This window comes from Panthera uncia, chromosome B1 (assembly GCF_023721935.1).
Source record: "Panthera uncia isolate 11264 chromosome B1, Puncia_PCG_1.0, whole genome shotgun sequence".
In the NCBI taxonomy this organism is placed as follows: Eukaryota; Metazoa; Chordata; class Mammalia; order Carnivora; family Felidae; genus Panthera; species Panthera uncia.
Window position 1 is genome coordinate 145,938,837 of NC_064811.1, and position 24,403 is coordinate 145,963,239.

The 24,403-nt window shown below is 34.2% G+C and overlaps 1 protein-coding gene across 1 annotated transcript in view; it reads left to right on the forward strand.

Annotated features, from left to right (window-relative positions):
• The window catches only part of GALNTL6 (polypeptide N-acetylgalactosaminyltransferase like 6), a 1,200,087-nt gene that overhangs the window by 524,916 nt on the left and 650,768 nt on the right, over positions 1 to 24,403 (forward strand). Inside the window, exon 5 of the mRNA XM_049631330.1 lies at positions 9,624 to 9,790. Coding sequence (XP_049487287.1) covers positions 9,624 to 9,790 — 167 coding nt within the window. The remainder of the gene's footprint in view (positions 1 to 9,623; positions 9,791 to 24,403) is intronic.

A 24,403-nucleotide genomic window follows, 5' to 3' on the forward strand; every position in this document is an offset into this window, starting at 1 on the left:
AAGTGGTAAAATGTTAGTCACAAATATATATTTTGTAATCCTTAAAGTAAATACTAAAATATTATGCAAAGATATCATCAAAATCACAACACATACATTGAGATGGAATGCTAAAAAATGTATAAATAACCCAAAGAATGCAAAAAAGGGGAAACATAAGGGAAAAAAATCCCCAAAATAAACAGAAAACCCTCCACCCAACAACAGCAGGATACATATCCTCTTAAGTATTCATAAAATATTCATCAAAACAGACTGGATCCTGGGTCATGAAACAAATACCATGAATTTTAAATACTGATATCTTACAAAATATATCTTCTGACTGTAATATAACGTAATAAAAAAGTGATAACAGAAAGATAAAGCGATCACTAACATTTGTAAATTAAAAACATTTTTGGCTAATCAGTGTGTCAGAAGCAAGTTTCAAGGGAAATTAGAAAATATTTTGAAATGAACACAAAAATAAATATCAAATTTTTTTAAATATGTAAAACAATTCTTGGAACGACTACACTTCTATCATTCTACACTTCTGTCATTCAATGCTTGTAAAGAGAAAACAATCCTCAAATCAATAATTTATTTTACCTTAAGAAACTGGAGAAAGAGCATCAAAAGAAATCTAAAGAGTAAGTTTCTTATAATAATTGTGGAGTTGTCTTTTTTTCCTTGAAGTTCTGTTAACTTCTGCTTCATAGTTTTGGATACTGTTATTAGGTGCAACATTTTGTATAGTTTGTCCTTTTGGCAAATTGATCTCTGTCATGAAATGAACTTTTTTTTTTTTAATTTTTTTTTTAACGTTTATTTATTTTTGAGACAGGGAGAGACAGAGCATGAACTGGGGAGGGTCAGAGAGAGGGAGACACAGAATCTGAAACAGGCTCCAGGCTCTGGGCTGTCAGTACAGAGCCCGACGCGGGGCTCGAACTCACGGACAGCGAGATCACGACCTGAGCTGAAGTCAGCCGCTTAACCGACTGAGCCACCCAGGCGCCCCTGAAATGAACTTTTATATCCTGGTCACATTTTTTTTTTTACTTTGAGATCTATTTTGTGGACTATAAAACCAATTTAGCTTTCTTTTTATTAGTGTTATCATGCTCTATCTTCTATACATTGTCTTTTAAACTTATTTGCATCTTTATATTAAAAATGAGTTTCTTGGAGGAAGCAGCTGGCACTCTTGAAATCTTTCCCATTGCACGTTTAGACCATTTACATGCAATGTAATTATTGATACGGTTGGCTCAAATATACCATTTCACTACTGCTTTTCTATTTTTACTATTTAATCTTATTATCCCTTTTTTCGGTCTGTAGCTTCTTTACACATTTAATTATTCCATGTCACTTTTTAGTAGGGCAAAGTAGATATAATTCTTTATTGTGTTATTTTTAGTGGTTGCTTTAGGGTTGATGGAATATAATATTAATTTATTATGGTTTACCTTTTAGTAATATCATATGTCTTGATTTAGAGTATAAGAACCTTAGAAAGGCATGTATCCATTTCTCCACTTCTGGAACTTATGCTATTGTTGCTATACATTTTGCTTCAATTTATGTTATAAATCTCAAAATGCATTGATATCGTTTTTGCTGTCCATGAATCAGTTAACCTTTATAGAATAATAAAATAGTCGTTTTATTGTTTACTCATATAATTACCTTTTCTGTTACTTTTTCATTTTTTGTCTAGATACAGAATTCCACTTAGTATAAATTTTCTGAAGGACTTCCTATAACATTTATTTTTATGCAGGTTTTCTGATGAATAAGTTTATTCAATATTTGCATATCTTAAAATGTTTTCATTTTGCCTTTGTTGTAGAAATACATTTTTATTGACAAGGAAAACTATTTTTATCTTAAATTTTTTTTCTGTACCTAAAAGATGTTGCCCCACTTTCTCACTATTTTGCATTATTTTTAACAAGAAGTCTGCTACCATTCTAGTCTGTGTTCTCCTCCGGAATTCTATATCTTTTTTTTTTTTCTAGCCGCTTTAAATATTGTCTCTCTATCACTGATTTTAACAATTTAATTATTCCTCCTTATTTTGTTCCCTGAATAGTATAATGTTAGTGATCTAGATGGTCCAGAGGTTCAGTGGTCCAGTCCCTTTTAGGGCCTATTTTCAAATGATAATTTATCATAATTTTTTGTTACAGACATTTATTTGTATATATTCTTAAATGGTTTATTTCCAAATATATTTATGGAGAGTAGATTATACATTTCACAAAAGTAATGAGTTAATACAGTAATTGCCTACCTCATTTAAAAATATTACAGTCTTGGGGCACCTGGATGACTCAGTGGTTAAGCATCCGACATTGGCTCAGGTCATGATCTCACAGTTTCTGAGTTCGGGCCCTGCATCAGACTCTGTGCTGACAGCTCAGAGCCTGGAGCCTGCTTCAAATTCTGTGTCTCCCTCTCTCCCTGCTCTTCCCCCACTCATGTTCTGTCTCTCTCTCCTTCAAAAATAAATAAAAACATTAAAAAAATTTAAATAACTGTTACAGTCTTTACATAATTTTAGTTGATTTGATTAACATGGAGATATCTAAAAGGCCAAAGAGAATGACGATGACATTTCCAAAATATTTTATAATCAGAAATGAGGAATATTGGGTTCTAATTCTTTGTGCTATCTAGCTGTATGAGTTACAAATACTTTTCAAAAAATTGTAAATTTGGGGGCAACTGGGTGGCTCAGTCAGTTAGCATCTGACTCTTGATTTCATCTCAGGTTATGATCTCACAGTTCATGGGATCAAGCCCTGCATCTGTCTCTGTACTGACAGTACAGAGTCTGCTTGGGATTCTCTCCCTCTCTCCCTGCCCCTCTTCCACTGTTCTCTCTCGCGCGCGCTCGCTTTCTCTCAAAATAGGTAAAATAAACTTTTTAAAAATATTGTAAATTTTTATGTCAGGAATAATGCCTCATCATTGTACCACTTGTTCATCCAGTATACTGTTTTGCTAATTTGACTATAAAATAATTTATGTTTAACTTTCTGAAACTCTAAGAGCCTCAATTCCCAATTAAATAAGATATTAAACTTGATGATTTCTGAAATGTATTTGCAGCTCTAAAATGTGGTTGCAGCTATGTTTCTGTAGATGCAGGACCTCAAATATTATAACTTTTTGTCTATGAAGAAATTAAACAGATTTAATTAAACCTACTCTAAATGTAGTCTCAACAGGTAATTTCTATTTTTCCTTTTTCTTTTCCTTTTTAATTAAAAGAAGGCAGAAGACTAAAATAGCTGTGTTCATTAGTGTTATTTGCCAAATATTTCTGATTATATTTCCTCTGGACCATATAGGATTCTATTTCCTGAGCCGTTGTGCTGTGTGACTAATGCTGACCAATGACTTGTAAGCAGAAAGCAAAATGTCATTTTAGAGACAGGCTATTTATTTACCAGCTTGAGACCCATCCGTGCTCTCATTTACTTCTGGCTGAGTGATTAACTGTGGTAAAAAATGTTGGCAGTTTGCACTGACTGCAATGAGCAGAGAGTCTCCTGCCTAAAACAGTGGTTAACAAATAAAGCAGCAAGGTAGATATTCACTATTTTGAGCCATTGGGATTTAAGGTTGCTTATGACCACAACATAACATCCTGCCTGATAGACTGAATATAAGCAGATAGAAAAACAAACAACAAAACAAAAAATAAAGGCATATTTTAAAGAAACTCATAGAATGACTTATAGGTTGAAATATGTAAAAACTTTCACCCAAACATTTTACTCAAATCTTGCAATGCAAGAATTTGAATCTTAAAAATGTGTGTTTTGACAGTGTAGACAAAACTAAATATTCAGCCTTCAGTAAGAAGGAATGTTTAGGTGATGGTGAGGAGAATGTGAAGGACTTAAGAACCTCAAATGCAAGTTTAGCTAAATATCCACAGTAAAAATGTTGACATTTGTTGCATGAATAATCAAATAACTCTTTAAAAATATACATATACTGATAAGTCTGGCACTTATATATCTGCAATTAAAATTTATTGTTTGACCTGTTGCTATTGTTGAAAAAAAAATTTTTTTTTGGTGAAACCAATGAAATTATTAAGATAAATTAATGTAAGTATGAAAGGAATGACATTATATTTAAAATAAACAATGTTAAACCAAAAATTTTTAAATCTCTCAATTTAACAAATACCAATAGTGATTAGCAGAAAATTTTTGTGTATTTTGTCTGGAGAAAAAATAGAAGAGTATGAAAAAGTTTCTATTTTCATTAATGAAAATGGTTTAGAAAATATTTATACATTACATTTTTAGCTTTTTAAAATATCTTCATGATTTGTCATTTCTCTCAAGTAACTTTTTAAACAATTTAAACTATTTCTGTTGTCTCTCTGGTACATTTAAAATTTGAAGTGTTTTTGCTATCTCTTTAGATAAATTGATGATAATATGTAATGTAACATCTCTTACTTAATGGCTCATCTCTAAGCCATTCTTAAACACTAAGTTAATTTTATGCAAATGCTTATTTTAAAATAGCACAAAATGTGAAATGCAATAATTACAGGCATTTTCATTCATATTCCTATAAGCTTAATGTGACAAATGTTTTAATTGGTCCCTACTTTCCCTTTGTAAATTTGCTACCTATCTGTAACCATAGATGTGTAAATTGTGTTTGACTTCTTTTACTAATTTCTTCAACACAGTTCCATATTACCACATTGTCTTTGTATTTAACATACTTCCATTCTCAACCTGCCTTGAGATTAAGCCTAAAATACACAGGTCACAGATTCTTAATAAAGCCTTGGCTATGCTTCAGTATTTCTAGTAATGCTGAGAAGCAGTCATCTAGAGCACAACTCCTTGAATCCAGTGACTGAGGTTGGGAGTAAATTCAATTTTGTTTGGTCAGGTTAAGTACTAGAATGACTAAATACAATTCAATCAGATTAAACCCTGTCACAAAGAGGCTGGTTTTCCTTAGTGTAAACATCAGATCAGCACCCTCATTATCTTTTGCCCAAACTATTACAATATCCAGTCTTTCTGCTTCATCTCTGCTGTCTCCATTGTCTGCCCTGCTGCTGGAAGAATATGTAAACGTGATCCTGTCTTCTTCATCACTAACAATATGTGAAATATTTCACGTTGACTTCAGGCTAACATCCAAATTCCTTAGAATCACTTTAAAGATCCTACATGATCTGTTCTTCACATACAGACTCATCTATAAAGACTTCCCTAATTCTTTCAGACAAAGTTAGTCATACTTCCTTTGGGCTCTGATTGCGGAGTGCCATCTATTATGTCACTTGTCTCATTTGAGTCAAATCATTTTATATATCTGCCTACTGGTCTGTGAATCCTTAAGGGAAGAAACCAAAATTTATTCATCTTCCTATCTGAAGTGTCTCTCAGTTTCCCTCATGCAGTTCCTGTCTCTCCTAGTTTCCTACCTCCTACTATAGAGGACTTGACAGGTAAAATAACAACAATTAAAAAAACAATAACTGCAATAACAATAATAGTCTTTATCAAACCCTTGCTAGTATCAGATATGATACTGTACTCAGTTTTTTACATGGATTGTGTAACTTAATTCTCAACGCATTATGGAGAAGGCTTTTTGTTTTTGTTTTGTTTTTACCCTTGCGTTGCCCCACAACGCAAGGAGAGAACTAGTCTTCCGGAAGTTAAATAACATGCCCATTGTCACACAGGTAGAAGTGGCAAAGTCATCAGTGTGAACCTAGATAGTGTGATGTATAAAGTCTGATTTTTCAGTATAAGAAATGATTATCAGCACAAAATATTAGTGACTTTTCAGTGTGGTCTAATTAAAAAAAGTAAATTATACCCATTCATGTAAAGGAGGTGACCTTATTCCTAATGGTCTGCTAATTCAGATAAGGCTATTTTTATGTGTACACTGTACAAAATCCTTATAGTTGTATTTTATAGGCACGGAGAAGACCTGGAGTAGAGCATCATCAGTAATTAAGAAGTTGAAAGAAAGAATAAAATATATGTGCCATAATTTTTTTTTAAAAGCACATTATTTAAAAATATCTCCAGGTGTAACAAACTGCAAGTTTCATAATACAACAAAAGTAATGTTTCTTAAAGAATTTTGGCCATCACTTTATATCGAAGAGACTGTTTTTGACAAGTGACAAATGCAGTATAATTTATATGCTTATGTCTAAGAACAGTTTCCCTGAGAAGCAGATCCTGAGACACAAGTTTGACTGTAGTAATTTTGAGGAGGAAAGTACCTGGGGAGGCTGGATGAGGAGGTAAGACAGGAAGGGAAAGTAGCCGGTAAAAAGATACACTGGCAAGATGCTTACCTCTGTGGGCACCTGAGAGTCAGTCTTGCTGGGAAACTGTGGTACACATCATAGAAAACATCTCACAGTTATCTTACCATAGGACTGTCTATTCTCCACCTTCCCTCCTTCATTGGTTGATACTTGCTCCAGGGGTGTTAATTTCCTTCAGAGTATCTAATCTGTTTCCGTTCAGAGATGAGGGAAAGCACTCACTTGGCTACCTGCAGTTATAGAGGTTCCTCTATACAGAGGTTTATAGAGGTTCCCCTATAGAGGTTTATAGAGGTTCCTCTTGGCATGTACCAGGATTGTGAATGGTAAGGAAATGCTGGTGGTCCACTGGCATCATCTGCTACAGCCTATCACTCACAAGCCTGTTCCTCCAGTAAAACACATCTTCACCTTGAGCCAAAAACATATATATTAACATAGATACATAAATACATACATACATACATAAGACAAATAAACGTATATTCCATATATATAATTGCTGTGTTCAGCAGGATATTTGACACTTCAACCTTAACGTGGTCAAAATTGAACTCACCTTCGCCCTCAAGCCTTCGCCCTCAAGCACATCCTGAGATGTGCCCCTCACACACTGTGTTTTTATGTCAGTCTGTATTTCTTTTCTTTTTTAATATACTTTATTGTCAAATTGACTAACATACAGTGTGTAAAGTGTGCTCTTGGTTTTGGGGGCAGATTCCCGTGGTTCATCACTTACATACAACACCCAGTGCTCATTCCAGCAAGTGCCCTCCTCAATGCCCATCACCCATTTTACCCTCTCCCCCATCCTCCCATCAACCCTCAGTTTGTTCTCTGTATTCAAGAGTCTCTTATGGTTTGCCTCCCTCCCTCTGTGTTTCATAAGATCAATTGCCTGTGTCCAAAACATGGGAGTCCTCCTTAAACTACTTCTCCCAGTTCCAAGTCATGTCAGCTCTGTTCCTAAATATATGTTGAACCTGTCTTTGCAGACCACCTTCAGCTCTCACTTGAATTTCTGTAACACTGTCAGGGGGCTCTCTTAAATATCCTATAGCACCCTATTAAACTCTACTTACCATTCTATATCTCCTATTCTATTACAAACCTCTTGAACTCAGGGACTAGGTTTTGTTCATTGTTGTATTTCCATTTTGGATCCTGGCTTCTGTCAGACCTCAGCAGATCATTGTGACTTAATGAATGAGTAGTAGAGATCTTTTTACTTATGTGTGGTAATAGTTTGAGCTCACAGAGATAGAAATAATTGAAAACATTTCTATGAAGGCAAGCCTTATTTGCATACGATCAATCTTGCATCCTTTTGTGTCTGCCTATTTTCTGAATAGATTATATACAGCTGTTAAACGTCACTATTGATTGCTTATAGGGTATTGCTCTGAGTGCAATTCTTTCTTAATAAGCACGTGATATGTATAATGTCTCACCTTAATGATTAAAACCTAATTTGCCTTTTTGGGAATATCAGTTGCATTCCTAGAGCATTGTTAGGTATGATGGTTTGCATGAGTAGGTGCAATTATCCTGAATACTGATATAGTGAAGCTTGGGTCTTTGGCTTTGTTGAGAAGAATGGGTGACTGTACATAATTATAACAAGGTGTGTTGAATTACTTTAGCATGCTTTTCCAGACTTGTGCAATTTATGTGACAGCATCCAGCTCACAATACGTCCTTAGAAATCACTGTTTCATATGCTATTATATATTTTTTAACCATTTTGTTTGATCCTAAAATGAATTTCAGGTTTTTTTCCTAGCATTTAATGCCCATTTCATGGTATTATTTTAATATTCCTCTCTAATTCTTTTCATCCTATTTTAAAACATCAAAATCTACTTGTTTTATAGATATTGTTATAAATAGTAAACACTGAGATTAAAAATTAATAAATGGACACAATAAAAAAGGAAATGTTTGTATTTTCAAATTATATAACTAAAATATTTTATTTTATTTTATTTTCTAGGATAGTTAATTTTGCTGGCTTTAATTACATTGTCGTGTTTTCCCAAGCTGTAAGGCAACATCTCTTAGTGTAGATCCGTAGCTCCACAGCAGTATTTAATATATCCTTTTGAGATCATAGTAAAATAAAGTGTTGAAACGACTGGAAAGAATATTTTAAGTAATGTTTTGAATGTTCTGGTGCATGTATATACATCTTGGTAGAATCTAAGCATACTTCAAATCCTGCTATGGTTTGTTTCCTCCTCTAGACGAAATAGTAGCCAGTGTCCTGGCAAAACCTGAAGCCTTAGATCCTTCTGCATTTAAGTGGAAACTGCCTGTTTCTAGATTTCCACTCTCTTTTTTGTTATCAGGTTATCCATATCAGGAAAATCATTGAATTTGATAACTGATTGAAATTTTATCCTATTTTAGTTTTGAAGTAACTCAAAAATTTCACAAACTTAGATGAATTCATCATCCTCAAAAAAGCTTGGGTGACCTGCTGAACTAGGAATTACATGAGATTTGAGATCACGTTCCTGCCTTCATGTGGCTTATAAATTAATTAAATAAATCATAAATATGTAAAAATAGCAATTACACATAATAAATCGCTTTTAACTATGCCAAAAGTTAAAGCCTACATTCTTTTTGGTATCTTGGATTTCTTTCATAATAAATAAAAAGCTACATGGGATTTCTGGTTAAAATTCCACAAGAAATGTGATAATGTCTGGCTTGGATCTTAAAGTAATCTTATTATGTAGTTGTACCAGTATAGGGTTATTTAAGATTAAATCTTCATTTATTTCATTGTAAGACTGTGTTTTCCTTGTAGAACTTAAATGTTACCCAGCCATTGAAACATACCACAACCAAAACTGATCAACTAAGCATAATTATAGAAGTCGGATTTCCAGAACTTCTCAGGAAACCTATCTAAGCCTTAGCCATGTGCCAAATGGAAACAATTTTAACTCGTAAAAAGTGTTCACATTACTATTAGGTAACAATAAGAAAAGTATACATTAACAAGAACATAACATTTCAATGCACTTCTTACCTAGTATTTGAATCCCTGATACAAAAAAGGATAAATAATTATTTCATTAAGAGCACATGTGAAAGGGATAATTAATGAATTCCATGAATGAACAGAGTAATTATTATTATGTACAAGCTCTGTTTGGAAAAGTATTAGACAAAGTCCAGTTTTTCACAGATGTTGGATAACACAGTGAGTAAATAGCAGTGTAAGATACACTATAGTTTTGCATTTGACATTGCTTTTTTCTTTCTATGTCATCTCCAGTTGTAAGCACAAGATGTACCTGGAAAGGCTGCCAAACACCAGCATCATTATCCCATTTCATAATGAAGGTTGGACTTCACTCCTGCGTACTATCCACAGTATAATTAACCGAACCCCAGAGAGTCTGATAGCAGAAATCATTCTAGTAGATGACTTCAGTGATAGAGGTAAGATACAGTTAATGATATTCTGTTATTACCTACGTAATCATTACAGGCTTTAAAAAATGCCAGAAGATTATTGTGATATTTCTTTCTAATTCTATCTGAAAGGTGATTATGAAGTTTTGTCTGTGTTGTGATTTCATAAGTGTTGGCCAAAGGATGAGATATTGGTGTCATTTGCGGAACTGTAAGAAAGTTTGAATTACATTTCTGATGTGAATTAGATAGGTATTGGCAAAATGCCCCAAATTCTACTTTCAGCTTCAGAACAAATACTGCAAAATATGCTATTGTAAGTACATATGAATGGGGAGATATTCCAGTAGATTTATAAAATCTGTTCTTGTTTCTGAGGAACATCTGCTCTATTATTTACCAGTATGATATACTCTAGTCTGTGCTTGTCACTTCATAAATACTAGAAATTGTAATTAACACAAATATTTTTATTTGGCAATTCTAGCGATTTTGTCATATCTGAACAATAAACCAAAAAGCCTGGTGTGTATTAGAAAATTTGACATAAGCTTTAATATACCTACCATTCTGAGAAACATCATGTGGTTTATAAGAGGGGAATAAAATTATAGAAAGTTTCTTGAAATTAGGACTTCATTGATCATAGTTGGTCTAAATGTGAGAATTTAGTTCTCAAAGGAAAGGAAAGTTTCTCTTTCTTGGCTGATGTGAGTGGACAGGAAGAAACGTTTTCTAATGATGTTGATCTATTTGGGAATACAGTGTTCTACCTTACATTTCATTGCATGAAAGAGCTATGCTTTACTGTACGAAAAATGGCAGTAACAGAGTTTAATTGCATATTATTCTTATGCCTCACAAGAGAAAACATCTTGAAATCAAGTGGGTTATTTAAAGTTTTGGAAATTTCATTTGAAGAAAAAATGTCAGTTTCTTCATAGTATCTAAAAATTCTGTGTAAGTAAAATTGCTCAGTGTGTTAGTCTTAAGATTTCTTTAACAGAGTTCCAGTCTTGAATGATATGCTTCAAATACTAAGTCATGATTTGCCTAATATTAATTTGTGTTGAAATTTATATGACAAAAATGAGATTATCTAACATCATTCCATTAAAATAGTAAACTACTCACTTGGTAATTTAGGTTGATTCAAAGCAACTTTTGCCTTGTGTTGCTTAGGTAGATATGCACTCAATCCTACCCAAAAATGCAAGCCAGTGTCTAAAACTGAAATTTATTACTTAAAAAATTAATTTAAATAACACATTGATTTCTTTTTTTTTCCTAATTGAGACTGCTTATTTCAAAGTAGTCATTAATACCCCAGGCTAAAAATAAGCATTTAATATGTTACAGCTAAAACTTTAAACTTTGCTTTTAAATAAAAGAATGAAAATGAGGAAGAAAGATCTGGGCTGCACATCACCAGATAAATGGTCTTTTGTGGTTGACTGGTACTAAGAGAAATAAGATAGTGTATCTATGGAGCGTTTTCTACATAATTAACTTTGTCTTGGTAAACTGTTTATTACAGTGGAATTTTGACCTGAGGGTAATATAGTAGGAAACATTTGGTAGCAGAAAATTGTGGTTTACAGAGCATTTTTTGCTGAATGTTCTCAGAGGCATTTTTCAAGTGAACATCTTTTAAGGGGGAGAAAATAGTGGCATCTGCATTTGTCTTGACTTCAATTCCCCGTCATCTTTTGTACAATAGCAACTTTGATGGACTATCCTTCTGCATATAATGTCACCTGGGAAGTAAGTGACAGAAGAGTGTTAATATAATTAGTGTTAGAGAAGTAGAACAACAGAAAAAAATAATATTTAGGATAGTAATGGTGATTTTGACTCTTCTATTGGACATTTTTAAAGATAACAATTATTTTAATGTTTTGTTAAGCCTTTAATATAGATATTGTATTCCTATAAACTATCAAGTCAAGAGTATTATTTCATGATCATTAAACCTTCAAAAGGTTAAATTTTTTGAATATTGCTTTTTATTGTGTTAAATTGTCAATATGTGTAAAAGTAAACTTTGAAAGAAATAAGTGATAAAAATAGTTCTATAATCTCTCAGAATACTTCATAATTCTAAAGTTGCATGTAACAGGAAAGACTCTTCTTCCAAATTTTTGTTTTCATTAAAAAAAAAAAGTCTCCTCTGACAAAATATGAGGATTTAGGTGGACCTAAGAATCATCAGTCCTGCTTCCTGAATTATGGGAAATCATAAAATTAACATGACAAACACAAGCTACAATTCTAACACCAACTATTAACTATATGACATCAGATTAATGAGTTCTGTGTCTTAGATTTTTTATCAAAATGGAGATAAGTCCTTAGTTATCTGAGTAATTCCTCATAGAGAGGTCAGGATGGAGAGCTGCCTTGGATGGTTGAGCAAATTGTGCACTGCAAAATAGAGTAATTGCTCTCAACTATTTCTACTCATCAAATACTCCCTTACTATTATAATATAAAAAGTCTCCATACTTTTTTGTGGAGATCTTCTCAATTTAATCATTTATCTATCTATCCATCCATCCATCCATCCATCCATTCATCCATCCATCTACCCACCTATCATCTCCAGAAGGAACAGAAGTCAGAGGGGTTGTGAAGACAAATTGTGGTAATTCATAGCATGTTAGAAAAATTAAGGCTGCTTTAACATTTAAAAAATCAAAATTTACCAATAAGCAAGTAACTTACTACAGATGTGGAAGAAAAACTACACTGTAGAGGTTTATCAAAAGGAGGATAAAAAGAGCATGTTACCCACCTATATTATAGGAGAGGCCTTACATGAGTGTTTATCAAAATTCCTTTCAAGTTTATTTTCTCCATTATATGAGAGGGAAGGTATCTTAAGACATCTCTTGTTTACAGAGCCTCTAAGACAGAGACAGTTTTCCTGCTCCTTTTTATTCTGATCCTATCTCTAGCTATGCTGTTAAAAATTGTTACACTTGAAAGTATACTTATACATTTATGTAGACAACACAGAAATTGTAAGCCTGTAACATGCAGAGTCTTTTCACCAATTCTTTAAAAATCAAACTAAGTAGGCCAGATAAACTTTAAAGTGTGGGAAGATAGGGGCTTTTGGCTTCCTTTAGAAAATTATTTCTGAAATGTTTTACTTTATATTTATTTTCAGAACTCTGTTCCAATTTCAAGTCTGTTCAGTATATATCTAAACACTTTTGCACTATGGTTCTTCTACTGGATATTCTGTAATGTCCTTTGGCCGAAGGCAATAAAATTTTGACAAGACTTAACCAAATATTACTGCCTTATATTTTATGTCCTCTAGGTCAATAGAATAGCTATATATGTAAAAAATAAGTAAATAAAAAGAGAGAAGCCAGCATGTTGGCTATTTTAATAGCACAAGTTTAGTGTCACTTGCAATTCAGAGTTCCAAAAACTGTAAGCGATCTAGTAATTGGCAAATTCTGTAGTAGTAGTTTTCATAGCAGTAGAGAAAAAAACCACCAAAATATTTCATAGAGTTTTTATGAATATTACAAGTGATTTTTAAAAATCTGCTTGAATAGGGTTGACCCAGTTATCAAAATTAAAAAACAAAAAGTACACGCCCTTTTCCAGCCCTTCTTGTTTTACATATTCTTCCTAAAGCAAGCTTGGTAAACAGAATATTGTTTCAGCCTCCTATCATAAGCCCTCTGTGTACAGAAACATGAAGGTACAGGTCTGCAGGTAAGTTTTCCACAACATTATGTTTTTGCTACCTGAAGCTCACCAAAGTTAGTGCATGTGATTATTTTTTTTTTCCCAGTAAGCTCTCAGAAATACATTTAACAACTTAACTTGAGGCCTATAACAAGGCTTCATGATGACTTTAAAGCAGGACTAATCCTGGGCTTATCTCCAAATTCCAGGCAACCTTAACAGCATCCACATGGAAAAATGTTGAAATGTGTGAAATAAGCTGGGGCTTAACCTCAGAGATAGGGCATATTTGAACCTGACAATTCTCTAAACTTTGTGTGCTTAGATGAATGCAAGTTCACATTAGGATAGTCACGGGAGAGTTGCTGACACCTTTCCCTTAATGCAAGTATGGGGGTACAACTGGGCACTGGGTACACACACGCAAAACAGGTACACACACACTCATTCCCTCTTGCCCCTGCTTATTCCAGAGCTGGTCAGGAAAGGTAGGAGTTGAATATTTCAGATTCACAAAGATCTGCTATGTTCCATGTACTAGTTGGAGGGAAAATCCGAAACTAGAAATAATCCTCCCAATCTGGCAAAGCCAGCAACTTTAAGAAACCCAGTGTACTTTCCTATAGATAGCATAAATCCTTGTTCCTCAAAGTGTGGTCCACAGACCAGCAGCATCAGCACCACGATGAAAGCTTATTAGCAGTGCAGACTCTCAGGCTCCATCCAAATATATCAAAATCTTTATTTCAACATGACCTTTGTGTAATTTTTATATGAATCAAAGCTTCAGAATAACTTTCATGTATTTCAGAATTGGGGCTGAAGCTTCATTGAGTGATATGAATGCATAAATAGCCTAATTTCAAAATGCCCTGTTTTTTGTGTATCTTATTATAAACAAATTTTTCTATTTGTTTTTATTGCCTACTTTGCAATTGATATTGGATTTATAAATCTGTAAGGAAACATTGGGAGGGAAATTCTGTAACATTACCTGTACATTATTTTAGATATTAATTTTACATTTGTCATTATATTTCTTTGATAGATTTTGGCATTTTCACAAATTTGTAGACATTTCCTCCATCTTCTGATGAATTCATTTTATAGCATTTTATGTTTAGTTTTAGGTTATTGCCATTCTTCCCTCTCGCCAATTTTCCTTCTCTTCCTAGCATTTTGTAGATCTATTTTGCATTGGATTCATTCAGTAATTTCCATGCCAAGTTCAGAAAATGGAAAAGAAATATATATTTGTATATCTATAATATATATTGCTTATATAGACATATATATTACCAACCAATAGCAAAGCAATTTCTGTAAAGATCCATATTACCATAAAAATTTCAAATTCCTCACATGGTTGAAAGTGTTTGTAAATCTTTAAAATAGTGAGACTCTTTTAAATCACCTCACAAATGGTAATGATGAGCCTTGAATTGGGTTCTCTTTTACTCAAATAGTCTCCAAGTGTACATTAAGGCAAGTTTCCATAAGCAGACAAATCAGTTAGCACATGTTTTATAACTATCTGAAGTTGGAAGATATCATCAGTGTGAAAAGGTCATAAAATAGATGAAGAATGGTAGTGCATTTCTATTTATATGATAAAATACTAACACTAAAGTGCATATAAAGATTCTTAGATGACAGTCAACAAAAATGTTTTAGTGCTGGTATTTCATCAGATACTATACTAGACGATGAGACATGCGATTTTTATGTCTCAGATTTATTAAGAACTAGTCACTGTGATGCATCTTGGAATTGTTTAGATCTAATATTCATATTTTAAACTGTAGGGATAATTGTACTTTAAAATAAAGATTCGGTTTTAGATACTAATAAGTAGCAGGAACTAAGAACATGTTGTAAAATACAATTGTGTATTTTTCTATGTAGAAATTCAGCATCACTTGCTAAAGAGTGGAAAGAAAGCTATTCTGATTTCTGCTGATAAATTTGAATATCATATCGCTTAATGGCAAAATGGATAGTTTTAATAAAATAGTTCTGTTTTACCAATTAGTTTAGCATTTGTGGTTGAAAGGGAGTCAAAACATAGAGTGGCACTGTATCCCAGCGTCATAAATATGAACATAAAACAGTAATGTGTTCTCAAGGTCAGAGGAAAATGAGCCTATAAACTACAAGAGTAAGTTTTGGAACTTACAAAATACAAAATTAACTCATAAAAAAATCTTTTTGTATTCATAAAATATGAGTATTACCCACCAGTGGCAGAATATGCCTTGATAGAATCTGTCTCAGCAGGCAAAGCACTTTGGGAATTTCTATCTCTCTACTTTTAAATTAAAAATCCAATCTCACATGATGTCCATGTCCATGTAAACAATTTAGCTGACTAAAATAATGGGAGTTATGTGTTCTTAGTGAGCCTTACCTTCGCCTTAATGTTTAAAGTAGCATTTTGTTGTCTCCTTTTTCTTCTCTACAGCGAATGTGAATAATCTCTCCAGTCTTCAGGAATGTTACTGAGGGTTATACACACATTCACAGTCCTCACGATTACTATTAGAATCCCTTATTTATCTAGCAAAGGCCTATTTGAAGTAGGTGCTTGTTTGGCAGATTAAAATAAGGGACCTTGAGATACTATAAAGGTATATGTTACGTTATTCTTGATGAATTTGTAACACTAGCACTGGTAGGTTCAGAGCACTAAAACAAAATTTCTTGCAGGCATTATATTCTTCTGCCCTCTAAAGAAAGTAACAATATAGCTAAATGTGATTAAATTAATTTCAGTTTCAGCAGGATTTATATTTACTTTACAAAGGTATGCTTGTGGAAACTTCCATTCAAATAGATAATGTGGTTAGTTTTGACAAAAACTATTTTAAAATGTTCTATTGTGGCATGTGAGAATGTAGTTTGAGAAAAGGTAGTCATCAGAATGAAATGCTTTTAGGCTAATTTTGAACATAAAAATAAATATTTTAAAAAACGTATGATAGAATGAAGAAGCAAACCTAAGTTTCATTGTCTGGTTGAACTGTATGTTAGATATCACAGATTTCACAGTTAAAATTTGTCTTATTGTGGCTCTCTTTTCCTTTGTCATTAAAAAAATATTTTGTGTACTTAAATGAATGAAATGAATTAAAACCTTAGCTTGGGGCGCCTGGGTGGCTCTGTCGGTTGAGCATCTGACTTCGGCTCAGGTCATGATCTCAGTTTGAGTTCGAGCCCTGCTTTGGGCTCTGTGCTGACAGCTCAGAGCCTGGAGCCCACTTCGGATTCTTTGTCTCTCCCTCCCCTGCTCATGCTCTATCTCTCAACAATAAATAAACATTAAAAAAAAAAATTTAAAACCTTAGCTCTACCATACCATACCTCTATTGCTAGATGTCTTTTAAAATGCCCAAATAGAATAGTAAGTCAACTTTGGGGTTATAAATATTTATATTTGCTCTATGATTCTCTCAAGTTTTTTTAATATTTTTATTTTGAAGATATGATAAATCTGAACTGTCATTTTTCTATCATTTTGTTCTCTTACAGTTTTGTTCTCTTCTTAAACATTAACTTGAAGCATATGAAATAGTCATTTTTTGTAGGACATTAAGTGGCTGAGTGACAGTTTTTATATATTTTGTACTTAATAGCCAGGCATCTTAAGACCCTTCTATCTCTGGCTTAAATAATTAGTTAGGGTTCATGTTTGAAATTGGTGCTTTTAAAGGTGGAGGACGGCAACTCCCATCATCAGGTGGTGGGAAGCCGATCTGCTTTTTCTGGAGGAAAACTCCACATGGTTGAATTAATATGGGTTTGGCATAGAAAGAGATGCTTCTTTTCAAAGCAAAACTGTTACAGCTCACCGATGTCACAAAGGCATGACTTCCTCAAGAAAAATAAATTGTGCAATTCATTTTATGGCAGATTAAATCCCATTTATTTTCCTTGCAGACAGCTGTTTTGAGTAGGATGTCACTTGTATGAAACCATTTTATGGATATTGGGCTTCAGATGTTGGGAAGGCATAACTTTCTCTGATGAAATAAAAGGTTATGTTTTATGATTATTCCTCTTGTCAGCAAACCTCAGCTGGTGAGTTTTAATAATACAGTGTTCAGTATTTCAAACAGCTCTTTTTGATGTCTAAATATCCATCTGCTCTTAATTTTTAAAAAATCACTGCATTGACACAATACAAAAACGCACAAATATTTCATCCTGTCAAGCTCAAAAATAAAACAGCCAGTTATTTTCCTAGCAAAATGAGTTTATTTGGGAATAGCAGGAGAATTGCAATTCAGGACAAGCAACCTATGGTAAACCATAGACAAGTCTGAAGAGACAAAGGGAAAGCCAGCCTTTATTAGATTTTAGGAGGAAATTGAGATGGGTTTTTTTAAACAAAAGTTCTTTGGAGAAAATTAAGAGTTCCAGGTTGTGGTGGTTTCTCACTGGCTTTAGTAGTGGTTATCGTGTTGTTGCTACAGCATTTAGAGATCTTCCTTCTTTTTCTTAAAAGCAGGGGATGAAATTCCTATGTGAAAAATGACCTCCCTTGTCAAGATAATTCAAATCTTTCTTCCTGCTTGTTATGCAGCCTTCAAACAATGGCATGTCTGTGAGAGCGCCCCCTTCAGGGATTTTTGACTCCATTTTAAATGAGGTTTCCTGTACCCATTTTCACACTCCTTACTCTTGAATGACAGCATTTACTTAGAAAATTATTAATCTCTCATCGGTCAAGGTCTTTGATAAGCTGACAAGTTTTAAACGTCAAGCGTTTGTGTTTATGAAACACGTTTCAACAAAATTCTAATACAAATTAGATGTTTTATGTCAGCTGAGGAACAATTCCACAATAGAACGATAGGATCTTTGAGATGAAGGAATTTGTAAGTGACATGGTACATTTGTAACATTTTATAGATAAATGAATGAAGACTCAGAAAGGTGACCTTGTAGGTCACAGAGTAGGTCAACTTTATATGCTTAGATAAATGCTAGACAAAACCGAAATGAACAGATTTTGTGCTCAGGTGTGCAGGCTTTCTCTCCTCTGTAGTTTTCTCAGACATCTAATTCTGAGAAACAGGAACCATTCTGATAACTATCTTTAATTTAATAAAACTGTACTACAATTATGTAGACACTCTAGATAATTGAATCTAATTTATTACCCATTTTTTGCCTTAGGATCAGGATCATAATAGAAACCATCATTTCACTGTGTACATACAAGTATTGGAATGGAGGATTCATGAGAATAATAATGACTTGAACTTACAAATTTCAGTATCCACAATGGTCTTCTAAGACTACAGGGTGCCAATCAGAACCTTCCTCACACAGAAAACAGTGTTTCTAACATTCTGAAAGGCTCACAAGGCAGTAAAATGGGCCATAGAATATATATGTGTTTCATGCAGCTTCACAGAATGATGTAAAATAGAATGAACGAGTGGGTATTAGGCTGGCCTTCTGTAGGTCATCTGATTATATCTTTCTTCCGGATGTATCGTTCCCAAGTTAGGTAGCCTAACAAAGTTACTTCACTGCGTAGAAATGAAGAAACTGGCAAGATTGCCCAGGGCCACTCTAGTGCAAAATGTGCCTAAAAGATGAGAGTCTTTCTAGGACGGAGAGAAGCTAGTCTGGGATTGAAGGGGGACATGACTGGAAAAATATCTGCCATTGGATTGGACATTAATTAGATAAACATTATTTATGTCTCCATTCTTTTCTGCCTGGTCTACTAAAACCCGGGTAAGAACTCTACATAGAATGTATATCTACAAGCTTTTTGAAAAACTACTGACTGCCTCAAAGAGCAGAAAACCTTGACCTCAGTGCTATAGTGGGCAATGACAAAGGAAAGCTTAATTTTATATCTTGAAGAAATTCTAGCTCTGTAACTTATCATTTTAATTTCTACATATTCTGTTTCTGCAGAATTATTAAGGCCATTTCTAATTTAATGGGGATACATTTGGGCTCTGAAATTAAAGTTAAGTAATTGATTTTTTTTTCGATTGGTTACATTTTCCCCCTTCACCAACTTGAAACAACACTTCTTAGAAAATAAATTAAGGACTCTATGAAGAAAATTAAATATTTATTTATTTTATGCTACCGAGTAGTGCAAAACTTATAAAGTCAAAGGATACATCGAAACACTGTGAGTCGTTCACAGCTTAAGTATCAGGAAGGCTTGATTTCAAGTCCCAGCTTTGCCACTTTCAGGTCTTGGAATCTTAGAAAGGATCAAGTATGACAGGAACTTAAAGAAACAAGACATAATTTCACTACTTTCTTTTTCACTTTTGAGAAAAACTGTCTCTAAACTGGAAAGGATAGGAAAACGAAGTCACCCAATATAGAGAGGAGGATAATCCGTGACTATTTCAAACTAGAAGATCTAAACCATTGCTACATGCTCCAAGAAATTATAATATTTATCTTTTAGCCATGAATAATCTTCATGAAATGATGATGAATGAAATAACTTCTTAAGACCCAAGTCAGACAAAAAAAATATCTATATGTACAAAAAGACAAATTTCAGTTTCCAAAGTTCTGTGAACTTGTTTTTGATCTTTGGAAAAATCTTAAAGTAGTTGTAGCAATATTTTTTAAGTAATAAGAAATACATTGAGTACTGTGAGTCAGCACAGGTTTATTAAATTTTAGTCAGATATTCTCCCGGGGGGGGGGGGTATGACTTCAAAGTTCAGATTTTTCTTAGAGCTGTGGCTTCATTCTCCCACAGGAGTGACCTTAAAATAATATCCCAGGAGACGCAATGTATCATACTGACCCTTGGTTCCTAGGTACAGGGCACATAGACTTCCTAGGCCACTTCTATTAACATCTGAGATTACCCTAAATTTCTTGATGCTAATCAGCCTTTATGTGCACCTTAATCACACTTCTCTATGAAAGGTGACATATGCATGGGTGGACGTACCTCTGTCCCGATGGACGTACCTCCATCGAAACAAAAACAAGCTGAGTCCAAAAGATGTCGTAGCAGGATGACTTTCAGTGGTATGGTAAGCTTCTAGGAATCCCTGAACATACTGCTTTTGCTAGCACCTATTGTTTCTTGTGTCATTAATTTGAACCATAGAATTTGGTTTTACCTATTTCAGAATTTAAAAGGTTAACCCATAGGGGCACCTGCCTGGCTCAGATGGTTTGGGCGTCCGACTTCAGCTCAGGTCATGATCTCGCAGTTAGTGAGTTCGAGCCCCGCGTCGGGCTCTGTGCTGACAGCTCAGTGCCTGGAGCCTGCTTCAGATTCTGTGTCTCTCTCTTTCTGCTCCTACCCCACCCATGCTCTGTCTCTCTCTGTCTCTCAAAAATGAATAAATGTTAAAAATTTTTTTTAAATAAAAGGGCAACCCATTCTGCTAATTTTAGGGAAACTGACTTAGTCTACGCTGCAAAATAAGTAATACTTGATGGTAAATTTAGAACCCTTAACACTGTAGGTCAAGAGTGTTTCTGATGATTTAGTATGGCGAAGTCTCTTTTCTGGTGAGAGACATTATAAAGCATTACTAGTAACAGATACAGCAAATCTTTTTAAATTTCTTAAGCTGCTTTCCATTTTAAGATCATGGAAAATGTACAAGAGAGCTGAAGTCCAATGTGCATGGTGAAACAAAATTGCCACAGTACCTCCCATTAATGCTGGGCTTCATACCTGTAGGGTTGAGAAAATGCCTATGGGTTATGGTGTTATACTCGGTCAGAAATGAACCCAGATAAGCTTTTGCCAAGACAATGCATGATGAATAATATCAGCATGTTCTGTTCATTTCAATGTTTGAAAGTGTGGTTCATTATCTTATTTTAGCAACAGTGAATAAGATGGGGCAGAAAACGGGACAGAGTGTTTGAGGAAGGAAGGGACCATGGGTCATATTTCATTCTGAAAACCTACTAGACATATCAGCAAGGGACTCCACCTTTCCTTTTCTGTCATAATGGTAGTGGTTAAGTAGGTTATCTGGACAACATCCTAAGTTTGAATTGTGGCTTTGCTTTTACTGGCTTTGTAACCATGAACAAGTTAGTTATCTCACTTGACATATACTCATTGGGAAATTGTGTTTCTACATGTAAAGCAATTAGAACTGGAGTGGGTACAAGTAAGCACTCAATTAATTTTGGCCATTATTGTTTTTGCTTTAAAAGGCTGGAATTGAAGTGGATGACCTCTAATTCTGTCTCCAACAAATTTTAGTACAGAGTTAATTCTATGCTTTTTAGATTCTTAGATATTATTAAAAATAATCATTTCTTCCCTGTAAAACTGTTACCTTTGAAGAGTTGTAGCACAGTGGTGGAAAGATGCTGTAAACCTTCACAAAGAACAAACATATTATCTTCATAGACCTTTGGTGTGTCCATGATTTCATATAGATGATTCTGAAGCTGTACACCTACCATTAAAAATTGAAATTAGGAGGGGCACCTAGATGTCTCAGCCTGTTAAGTGTCTGACTTCGGCTCAGTTCATGATCTCATGGTTTGTGGGTTCAAGTCCCCCATCGGGCTCTGTACTAACAGCTCAGAACCTGGAGCCTGCTTCAGATTCTATTTTTTCCTTTCTCTCTGCCCCTCCTCTGCTCACACTCTGTCTCTGTCTCTCTCTCTCTTTCTCTATCAAAAATAAATAAACATTAAAAGCATTTTTAAAAATTGGAATTAGGAGTATTATGGAATCCAATGAGCTCCTTATATGAGGATTTAATAATTAATTGAATAATTTGAGCAAATAATTTATAATTTAGTTTAGTTTAATTAAATAAATCATTTTATTTAGAAAAGAATAAATTAATTTGATTATGTAATAATAGCTTAGTATTGGATCTCTTTGTGTCATTTGATATTGGTTGTACCCCTCCTTCTCATTCAGTGTGCTTTTACAGTCATTCCTTCTCAGGATTTTCATGGACTTCTTTTCTATATTCTCCTTGAACATTGGTGCTCCTCAGGGTTTCACTCACCACCTGCAGCTCATGTCATTGTGTGCACAATATCCTTGAGTGATCAGTTACCTCTTTCCTATTGCATAGTTGATGTACAATATTACATTAGTTTCAGGTGTACAACATGTTGATCCAACATTTATATACATTATAAAATGATCACCATAAGTCTAGTTACCATCTGTCACCATAAAAAGCTATTACAATAAGATTGACTATATTCTCCATGCTGTACATTTAATCTTGTGAATTGTTTATTTTATAACTGGAAGTTTGTAACTCTTAATCTCCTTCACCTTTTTCACCCATTCTCCCTCACCTCTGAGAACCAGCTTGTTCTATGTATTTATGAGGCTGTTTCTATTTTGTTTTGTTTTTGTTTTTTAGATCCACATATAAGCAAAATTATACAGTATTTGTCTTTCTCTGTCTAACTTATTTCATTTAGCATAGTGCCCTCAGTGCCCATCTATGTTGTTGCAAATGGCGAGATTTCATTTTTTATGGCTGAATTACATTCCATTGTTTATGTTCTTTATCCATTCATCTATTAGTAGACACTTAGGTGGCTTCCATTTTTGGTTATTGTAAATAATGCTGCAATAAACATAGGGGTGCATATATCTCCTTGCATTAGTGTTTTTATTTTTTTCAGATAAATAATCAGAAGTAGAATTGCTGGATCATATGATAGATCTATTTTTAATTTTTTGAGGAACTTCCATACTCTTTTCCATAGTGGCTGTGCCAATTAACATTCCTACCAACAGCGTACAGGGATTCCCTTTTCTCTACATCCTTACCTGCAAATGTTATTTATTTATTGTTGGTTTGTTTGTTTTTATACTAGTCATTCTGATAGGCATGAGGTGCTATCTTATTGTGGTTTTGATATGCATTTCCCTGAAGATTAATGATCTTTCCATGTATCTGTTAGCCATCTGTATGTCTTCTTTGGAAAAATGTCTATTCAGTTCCTCTGACCATTTTAAAATCAGATTGTTTGTTTTGTTGTTGAGTTGTATGAGTTCTTTATAGATTATTGATATTAACCCCTTTTTGGATATATCATCTTGTATACCCCTTTCTATACAATTAAACTCTGACTTGAACATTCATTGAACTACTCTACTTCAGGGCCCAAATGACCCACAGATAGTTCAAACTCAGTGTGTATAAATTCCTGCCATTTTGGGGTGCTTGGGTGGCTCAATGAGTTAAGCATTCGCCAGCTCAGGTCATGATCTCATGGTCCATGGGTTCAAGCCCCGCTTTGGGCTCTGTGATAATAGCTCAGAGCTTAGAGCCTGCTTTGGATTCTGTGTCTCCCTCTGTCTCTGCCCCACCCCCACTCATGCTTTGCCTGCCTCTCTCTCTCTCGCTCTCTTTCTCTCTCAAAAATAAATAAACATTAAAAATAAAATTCAAATTCCTGGCATTTTAACTATGTCTTCCTGCTAAATTCATTCCCACTTTTGATGACATCATCATCCATCCAAACTAGATACCTGAGAATTATTCCTGTGATTTCTCTTTCTTCCTCACATTCCACATCCAGTCAGTAAGTCAAAATTGCCATATGTACCTCCTAAATACTTTTCAAGTCATTCTCTTCTAATTCTTTTCTATGGTGGCTTTAATCACTTGCTGAAATCCCCTTGTTAACTCTTGCTCTGCCTACAGTTTTATTCTACTCAAATCCATCATCCAATATCAAAATAATTTCTATAATATTCAAAACTGTCCAAAATACCTCTGTTTTAAAAATTTATTTGGGGGGCGCCTGGGTGGCGCAGTCGGTTAAGCGTCCGACTTCAGCCAGGTCACGATCTCGCGGTCTGTGAGTTCGAGCCCCGCGTCAGGCTCTGGGCTGATGGCTCGGAGCCTGGAGCCTGTTTCCAATTCTGTGTGTCTCCCTCTCTCTCTGCCCCTCCCCCGTTCATGCTCTGTC